Raw genomic sequence first — 9208 nt, 5'->3', positions numbered from 1 at the left:
ATGGCGGCTGCATTGGCCGGAGATGACTTGACAAGGCAGTCCAGCAGCCGGGGGAGCTGGCGGTCGATGAGTGTGAGGGAAATGTGGAATGCGCATGATATTTTGGAGTGGAGCGGGAGGCAGCAGAGTGTGGATGGGGAGGAGGAGCTGAAGTGGGCAGCCATAGAGAGGCTGCCCACATATGATAGGATGAGGAGGGGGATGTTGAGACATGCCATGAGCAATGGGAAGGTTGTGAGTGAAGAAGTTAATGTTGCAAACCTTGGGGCTCAAGATAAGAAGCAGTTGATGGAGAGCATACTTAAGGTTGTTGAGGAGGACAATGAGAGGTTCTTGCAGAGGCTCAGAGCCAGAAATGACAGGTTTAATATTGTTTTTGTTTTTGCTACATTGGGTTGTTGATATATATTTGGCTTGTTTGGTTGATGAGAAAGCAGGAGGAAAATTGGGTTGGATTTTGAAAGTCCTGGTTTGTTTTTTTTGGTTGATTGGCAACAGGGTTGGTATTGATGTTCCTAAAGTTGAGGTTAGATTTCAGAATTTATCAATAGAAGGAGATGCATATGTAGGCACCAGAGCACTTCCAACTCTGCTAAATTCCACCTTGAACTCAGTGGAGGTATTTTCTTAACATTTATTTACAGTAAACTTTCCTTGTTAGTCTAGTGTTCCTATAGATGGTAAATTCACAGATTTCTAAATTCTTATAAATGTGAATAGGGATTAATTGGAATGCTTGGACTCAGACCATCAAAGAAAAGAGTCGTTCAGATACTCCAAGATGTGAGAGGTATCGTTAAACCATCAAGGTCTGCTCATGAACTTTGCAAATTTAACCTCTTTTCTGGACTAGTATTATATTTGTTGCACCAATAAAATCGCACTTAATGGTTTTTAAAAAGTTTATAAATAAATAACACAAAGTGTTCGTTGAGCAAAAATGTGAACAAAATCTCCCAACACAATTTCACCCACATTCAATGAATAGCGTTTTATTATTTTAAGTCCAACCCACTCGAGATTAAAGAATCTCTTCATTATACCCTTGTTATGAATTAAAAGATAGAGAAGATCCTTTGATTAAAATTACAAACGAGTGTGATTTGGGGGGAAAAATGGTTTGTTTGGTTTTGTGGCTGCACTTGGAACGAACACCAAGTTGACTACGTCTCCTTTTGAGGGAATCAGGCCAACTCATAGTTCATTGGGATTTGTTTGAGATTTTTGGTGTGAAAATTTGGATGGAAATTTGTGTCGTTTAGGATATAGAAAGTGTTTGGGGCAAATTTAGTTAAGGTGAAGAGATTTTGTATGGGCTTGACTTTGGTTGGTTGGAATCAAGGATTTAAATTCCGTTGCGGTTGCGTCTAGTGAGATGCTAGATTGCCTACGTACCCTTGACGGGATCAAACCGACGTAGTTCATTTTTAGACTTGGGTGGTTTTGTACCACTTGGGTTTCGGAGTGGTTTGTACCACTTGGGCTTTGTGGTGGTTTTGTACTAGTTTTGAGTTTATTTGGGGAATTAATAAGCATTTTGGATTTAAGCCCATTAGAGCATGTCCACCGCAGCTATTCTAGCCAGGGCAAGAGGCCCATTTCTTCACTTTTGGATGAATTTGAAAATTTTGGGGCTTCACAAATTGTTCGCCATATTGAATTTTTCCATTAGAATTATTCTAGAGCCTTATATTAAGGCCTTAATCCAAAATTTGTGGATTTGAAAATTTGGACAAATTGTTCGCCAATTGAATTTTTCCATTAGAATTCTAGAGCCTTATATAAGGCCCTCACTATAGAATGACTTGATTTTTCCAATGAACTTGGGCTCTTCAGTGAATTATTTGCACCAATTGTTTGCCAATTGAAATTTCTTCCCTTGATGGGGTTCCTTTTCTTTACTTCCGGAGGTCCATTGATCACTCAGTCCAAAATGTTTACTTTGGCATAGTAACTCCTCCATTGATTTCCCGACACCATGAGTTTTTTCTTGGACATAGAAGTTAGTGCAGCAAGCCTTCAGTCCAACATCCAATTAATTCTTGGAGTTTCTACTTTTTTCTTTCCGGCGGCAATGATCTCATTTTTGTGCTTGGGCAGCATAGTGGTTTTGGAAATTGCCCAATGAATTATTGGCTTCGTTAAGTTATTCGTTGTTGCTAGTGTTATTTGTTTGGACCCACATCTTGCAGTGCATGTGCATGTGACGAAGTTATGCTCTACAGCTTCAGTGCCAAAATAGGGAGGATAAAACAAACAGCTTCTTTTATGTCTTGGGTCCTTATGAAGCTTTGTCTTGCGCATCAAGGAACGGACCAGATTTGGGAAATTTAAGATAAAACAAACAGTACCGTAAGGTACCCTTTTTATGATGGCACAAGTCCACTGCAAATGGATTGAGAAATTTGTTTCGATGCTCAAGAGCATCAACTTTTGTTGTGATGACGTGCAATCATCAATTTGGCTCAAGAACCTGGTGGAGGGAGATGGAAAGGAACCACCATCTACCTTGCTTTTTGTAATTCTTCACGAGTTCTCTCCTTGCCTTGGAATTTTGCTCTCCTAATTTTAGTTTCTAGTAAAAAATTAATTTCCTTTCCTGCAAAGGATAAGTGATTGATTTCTAATCAAGTGAAGTAATTTTGTCCCAGGTTGACACTGCTTCTTGGACCTCCTGCATCCGGAAAAACAACACTTCTAAAAGCACTTGCTGGCAAGCTTGATAAGGATCTAAGGGTTTGCCATCCTCTCTATCTCCTTACCTTTTATAGGTTTATTTTTATTGCATTAGTGCACCTGCTTGTTTAGTACTTCATACGTATTTAACAAGATGGGGTTATAAACAGGTAACTGGGAAAGTGACCTACTGCGGCCATGAATTTAAGGAATTTGTGCCTCAGAGAACCTCTGCTTATATTAGCCAGCATGATATTCAATATGGTGAGATGACAGTTCGTGAAACGTTGGATTTCTCCGGACGTTGCCTGGGAGTTGGAACCAGGTATGATATGCTGGTAGAGTTGTCTAGAAGGGAGAAAGATTCAGGTATCAAACCAGACACTGAAATCGATGCATTCATGAAAGCCACATCTATGTCAGGCCAGGAAACTAGTTTGATCACAGATTATGTTCTCAAGGTTGGTTGATTATCATAAGATCGTGTGCTTGCTCTCCTATTGTACAAGCCTAACAATTTTTTGTTCTTCTGACAGTTACTTGGTTTAGAGATCTGTGCTGATACAAGCGTGGGTGATGGCATGAGAAGGGGCATATCTGGTGGACAAAAGAAACGTGTAACCACTGGTATGAGACTTCACGCCATATTACATAACTAAAAGAAAACTGGGTTTCCATGATGGTTATGCTTTCATATGTGTTTCGAAGTGTGAGTGGTGGAACTCTGCATGAATGTATGTTCAAATAGGAATGATTATTGATGTGCAAACATTCTCCGCAATAATTTTAACTGGTGGTGGTTGGTCTGACTGCAGGAGAAATGTTGGTTGGACCAGCGAAAGCTTTTTTCATGGATGAAATATCAACGGGGCTGGACAGTTCCACAACCTTTCAAATTGTCAAGTTCACGAGGCAGATGGTTCATATTATGGATGTGTCAATGGTCATCTCTCTCTTGCAGCCAGCACCTGAGACGTATGATCTTTTTGATGACATTATCCTTCTTTCTGAGGGTCAGATTGTCTACCAAGGTCCGCGTGAGAATATGCTTGAATTCTTTGAATATATGGGGTTCAGATGCCCCGAAAGAAAAGGTGTTGCAGATTTCTTGCAAGAAGTGACCTCAAAGAAGGACCAAGAACAATACTGGTATAACAAGAATCAAGATTACAGATATGTCTCAGTGCCCGACTTTGTACAGGCTTTCAGCTCTTTTCATGTTGGCCAACGACTTTTGGAAGACCTAAGGGTTCCATATGATAAAAGAACAGCCCATCCTGCTGCCTTGGTGAAGGATAAGTATGGAATATCCAATATGGAGCTCTTCAAGGCATGCTTTGCAAGGGAGTGGCTTCTGATGAAGCGTAACTCTTTTGTATACATATTCAAAACTGCACAGATAACAATCATGGCTACAATTGCTTTGACAGTGTTCTTAAGAACAGAAATGCAAGCTGGGACGGTACAAGATTCAGCAAAATTCTGGGGAGCACTGTTTTTCAGTCTCATTAACGTCATGTTTAATGGAATGGCAGAGCTTGCAATGACAGTTTTCAGGCTTCCTGTGTTCTTTAAACAAAGGGATGCCTTGTTCTACCCTGGCTGGGCTTTTGGCTTGCCGATTTGGCTAACCAGAATTCCCATTTCACTGATGGATTCTGGGATATGGATCATTTTGACTTACTACACCATTGGATTTGCACCTGCTGCCAGTAGGTAAGCTTTGATTTGTCCAAAGTATTATTGTTGGAAGCTTCTTCTTTGTGTTGCTACATATGAGTGATGAAATATAACAAAATCTAGTAATTCTTGCATCTGACATATGTGCAATATGCTCAGGTTCTTCAAACAGCTCTTGGCTTTCTTCAGTGTACATCAGATGGCACTATCCCTTTTCCGTTTCATTGCTGCCCTTGGACGAACAGAGGTTGTTGCAAACACTATTGGTTCCCTTACATTGCTAATTGTGTTTGTCCTTGGAGGTTTTGTTGTTGCTAAAGGTATGGAGTCTTCTGCATTCGTTGCCAACGCAGGCACATATATCAGTTTGATACTAGTATTGTTATCATGTTTCAATCAATACAATGACAAAGTTTTGGATTTTTTTTCATTTGATTTGACATTCACAATATTCTCCTTTTGATTTGCAGATGACATTGTTCCATGGATGATATGGGGCTACTATGTTTCACCTATGATGTATGGACAAAATGCAATTGCCATCAACGAATTTCTTGATGAAAGATGGAGCGCTGTAAGTTGTCCTAAATCTCAATTGAATTCTACTTACACATTAATATCAACTTTGAGCTTAACAAAATTTGTTATTCCTTTGTACAGCCTGTCAATAACTCCATTGAGCCTACAGTTGGAAAGATGCTTCTCAGGGAAAGAGGCTTGTTTACTGAAGAATATTGGTATTGGATTTGTGTTGCAGCGCTTTTCGGGTTCTCTCTGCTTTTTAATGTTCTTTTCATTGCAGCATTGACCTTCCTGAATCGTAAGTGAATAATTTTCATTATGCACCACTCATCGGGTACTACTAATTTTATGGACTTAAGTACTGATTTGTTGCTCTCTTTTAATCTAAATTTTAGCTCTTGGTGGTACTAAAACTCTAATTGAGAATGATGACTCCGAAAGTAATAGGAAGCGACGACCCAATCCAGAAGGTATAATGTTATATTCTTGTGGGTCTTAATTTGCATATATTCTTGCTGTAAAACAATGTATAAGCTAGATAAGCATTATCAACCTATGTCTACGCTGCAAACCCCCTATTCACCACATGCACCGTTTTTCATGTATGTCGTCATGGGGTTGTACCAAATCTACTGCATAAAACGTTCATCTTATTTAGTGCCTTTGCTATCAAATTATTTCCCTTTTCTAATAAATAATGAGCAATGTCAGGTACTGATATGCAAGTGAGAAATGCTGCAAACAATCAAGCCAGAAAAGGAATGGTTTTGCCCTTCCAGCCCCTTTCCCTTGCTTTCAACCATGTGAACTATTATGTGGATATGCCTGCTGTAAGTAATGTTTTAATTTTATTTTCTTTGAGGTTTTAATTTCAAGAAATCTAATGAGAAGTAATATCTTTTAAAAAAAGAAACATGAATATAAATGAAAAATGAAAGTTTCTGCTCATTTTTTAAAGAAAAAACAGAAGACGAAAGTATCTTATTTTAATGCATTTTTCAAAAGTCATTTGAAGTTAGATTGTCATTAGCTATGAATTGATTGTTATAGTCTCGAAACTATGAGCACAATATATGATGCCAAACTTGTCATGGGTCTAATATGATTCTCCGAACCTTTATTAATATGATTCTCCTTGGTAACATTTTTTTTGGGTTCCTTACCAGGAAATGAAGAGCCAAGGGATTGAAGAGAACCGATTGCAACTTCTACGAGATGTCAGTGGTGCATTTAGGCCGGGTGTTCTGACTGCATTAGTTGGTGTCAGTGGTGCTGGAAAGACCACCTTGATGGATGTCTTAGCCGGAAGAAAGACTAGTGGGTACATTGAAGGAAGTATTACCATCTCTGGTTTCCCAAAGAACCAAGTTACATTTGCTCGGGTTAGCGGTTACTGTGAACAGAATGACATTCATTCACCATATGTTACTGTTTATGAATCTCTCATATACTCTGCCTGGTTACGTCTTGCCAAGGATGTCAAGAAGGATACACGGAAGGCATGTTTATTTATTTAATCACTTTAATTTTAGTAGTTATCCCATTTTAATTTCTTATTATATGCATTTTATCTCTCTACAACCGTCTCGTTCGTCACGTATAAAGAAGTCATGTTAATTAATTTAAGTTTTTATTCTTTTCTTTAGATGTTTGTTGATGAGGTTATGGATTTGGTCGAGCTTAATCCATTGAGGAATGCTTTAGTTGGAGTTGCGGGAGTTGATGGACTTTCAACTGAGCAGAGAAAGAGGCTCACTATTGCTGTAGAATTGGTTGCAAATCCGTCCATCATCTTTATGGATGAGCCTACATCAGGTCTTGATGCTACAGCAGCCGCAATTGTTATGCGTACTGTAAGAAACACTGTAGATACAGGACGAACTGTTGTATGCACAATTCACCAACCCAGCATCGACATTTTTGAAGCTTTTGATGAGGTATTATTTGATTTTAATTCTGTTAATCTGTAACACTGTTTATTATTTCACGTGCTATATTTCACCTTGATTTTGTTTTCTATTGCAGCTTTTCTTAATGAAAAGAGGAGGTCAGGTGATTTATGCTGGACCTCTAGGTCGCCAGTCTCACAAACTCGTAGAATATTTTGAGGTATGTTTTTGCTGCACCTTTTATGTTAAATTTCCTTCCAGTGATCCAAACTGTAACATCTACTTCAGTAAGAATATTTTAGAACATCGATTTCATGTAATCCAATATACATTTCACTCCAACATATTTCTGTCTGAGCAATGAATGGTTTGTTTTCATTACAACTTTCTCGAAGCATGAACGATTTATTAAGAATCAAATTCTCTGTTTCAATGAAACATCAAAACCTCTATTTATACACCAATGGTTTCTGTAGTTAAAAGTTTGACTAATATCCAAAACATGTTGCAGGCTATTCCAGGGGTTAGCAAAATCAAAGAAGGTTACAATCCTGCTACCTGGATGTTAGAGGTCAGCTCTTCTGCCTTGGAGGTTCGACTTGAAACTGATTTCGCAGAAGTATATGCGAACTCGGAACTCTATAGGTTAGTAGCATATAAATTTGTTTTCTTTTCATTTCTATTATTGCCAACTGCTTGTCCGTGTGTATTAAAATTTTCTTCATATTTGTTTTCACTTGTTCAGGAGAAACCAGGAACTTATCAATGAACTAAGCACACCACTACCAGGTTCCAAGGACCTCTACTTCCCCACCCAATACTCCCAAGGCTTTGGAACTCAGTGTAAGGCTTGCTTCTGGAAGCAACACTGGTCATACTGGAGGAACTCACGGTACAATGCCATTAGGTTTTTCATGACAATTTGCACTGGAGTATTATTTGGTGTTATCTTCTGGGGCAAAGGAGACCAGATGTAAGTTTAAGAAGTTCATTATGAGCTATCCTTCGTACATATTATTCTTTGAATTTTGTGATTCAGTTGCATGTTTTCTCCAATCATTTGTTTTTGTGAAAGGTTCTTTGCTGTGTTTAACTGTATATTATCTTGTGAACAGACACAAACAACAAGACCTGATTAATCTTTTGGGAGCTACCTATTCGGCTATTCTTTTCCTTGGATCTAACAATGCTTTTTCTGTGCAATCTGTGGTTGCGGTTGAACGAACAGTTTTCTACCGTGAAAGAGCAGCGGGAATGTATTCAGAGTTGCCTTATGCATTTGCTCAGGTAAGATATTGGAAGAAGTTTGCTAGTTTACGTCTTAGTTTTCGTATAACATTAAAATCTCATATCTTTGTTATTGATACATATATTGGTGATGTAGGTGTCTATTGAGACAATTTACGTTGCAATCCAAACCTTTATCTATTCCTGTCTTCTATTTTTCATGATCGGGTATAATTTTAAGGTGGAGAAGTTTTTGTACTTCTACTACTTCATCTTCATGTCCTTTACCTACTTCTCAATGTATGGGATGATGGCGGTTGCCCTAACTCCTGGGCATCAAATTGCTGCAATTGTTATGTCTTTCTTCATGAGCTTCTGGAACTTATTCTCTGGTTTCCTCATCCCACGACCGGTATGTCATGAATTTAACTCAGTTATTCTTCTTATGGTCATGCCTGAGCATGTTGAACAGACGGTTTCTAAGGAACAACGTCCAACACATATTTACATTAGAAACACAATGTTCAAACATTACAAACGAAATTTATGTAGATTAATCATGGAGTTTTCTGATACCGCATTTATCTTGTTCCAAACTCTCTCTTTTATTGTTGTAACCATAACATTTTAATCTCAATATTGCAGCTAATTCCCATCTGGTGGAGGTGGTACTACTGGGGTTCTCCAATTGCTTGGACAATCTATGGCGTCTTCACATCTCAAGTTGGTGACGTCAAGACCTTTATTGATATTCCTAGTCAAGAACCACACAGAGTGGATCTGTTCATTAAGGACTATTTGGGTTATGACTATGACTTCCTAATGCCTGTGGTTGTTGCTCATGTTGGTTGGGTCCTCCTCTTCTTCTTCGTCTTCGCCTACGGCATCAAGTTCCTTAACTTCCAAAGGAGATAAGAAACTTCACTCTGCTCCAGTGAGCTGAACCCTTCAGAAATGTGAGATAGAGAAAACAAAAGTATATTACACAAGGCAAGTATTGACTAAGGAAATTTAAACAGATCACAAAGTCTCCAAGCATTTTCCGTGTACTTTTTAATGGGAATTTTCTTCATAACTGTTTCCAACATCTGCTCCTCAGTATGAATCTTTACTCTAAATTATGTTATTTCTCTCAAGCCAACAGCATTTGTATAACTTTTTTACCTTTTTACCCTTCACATTGTCATAGAAGTTGAGATTGACACTTCTCCACC

At 38.4% G+C, this 9208-nt stretch overlaps 1 protein-coding gene across 2 annotated transcripts; it reads left to right on the top strand.

Moving 5' to 3' along the window:
- Positions 1 to 9084, top strand: LOC117632914 (pleiotropic drug resistance protein 2-like). 2 transcript variants are annotated; one of them, XM_034366550.1, is made up of 20 exons: positions 1 to 362; positions 499 to 619; positions 721 to 809; positions 2652 to 2736; positions 2847 to 3137; positions 3213 to 3303; positions 3492 to 4392; positions 4516 to 4676; positions 4827 to 4930; positions 5017 to 5176; positions 5274 to 5348; positions 5590 to 5708; positions 6045 to 6377; positions 6525 to 6815; positions 6904 to 6987; positions 7279 to 7412; positions 7513 to 7740; positions 7883 to 8054; positions 8152 to 8406; positions 8640 to 9084. In XM_034366550.1, exons 1-20 carry the CDS (start codon positions 1 to 3, stop codon positions 8907 to 8909), a joined length of 4326 nt encoding a protein of 1441 aa, XP_034222441.1. In that variant the 3' UTR covers positions 8910 to 9084. The 2 variants fall into 2 exon arrangements, with proteins under 2 accessions (XP_034222441.1, XP_034222440.1); XM_034366549.1 differs by having other exon boundaries at positions 5581 to 5708.
- Positions 9085 to 9208: the final 124 nt, after the last annotated feature.

This window comes from Prunus dulcis, chromosome 6 (assembly GCF_902201215.1).
Source record: "Prunus dulcis chromosome 6, ALMONDv2, whole genome shotgun sequence".
NCBI lineage: Eukaryota > Viridiplantae > Streptophyta > Magnoliopsida > Rosales > Rosaceae > Prunus > Prunus dulcis.
This window is presented reverse-complemented; position numbering and strand designations above follow the sequence as displayed.

Coding starts and splice junctions, on each gene's coding strand:
- LOC117632914 (XM_034366549.1), top strand. CDS start 1: ATGGCGGCTGCATTGGCCGGAGATGACTTGACAAGGCAGTCCAGCAGC. Junction 4,931..5,016: donor TTGATGAAAGATGGAGCGCT/GTAAGTTGTCCT, acceptor TCCTTTGTACAG/CCTGTCAATAACTCCATTGA. Junction 7,413..7,512: donor GCGAACTCGGAACTCTATAG/GTTAGTAGCATA, acceptor TCACTTGTTCAG/GAGAAACCAGGAACTTATCA.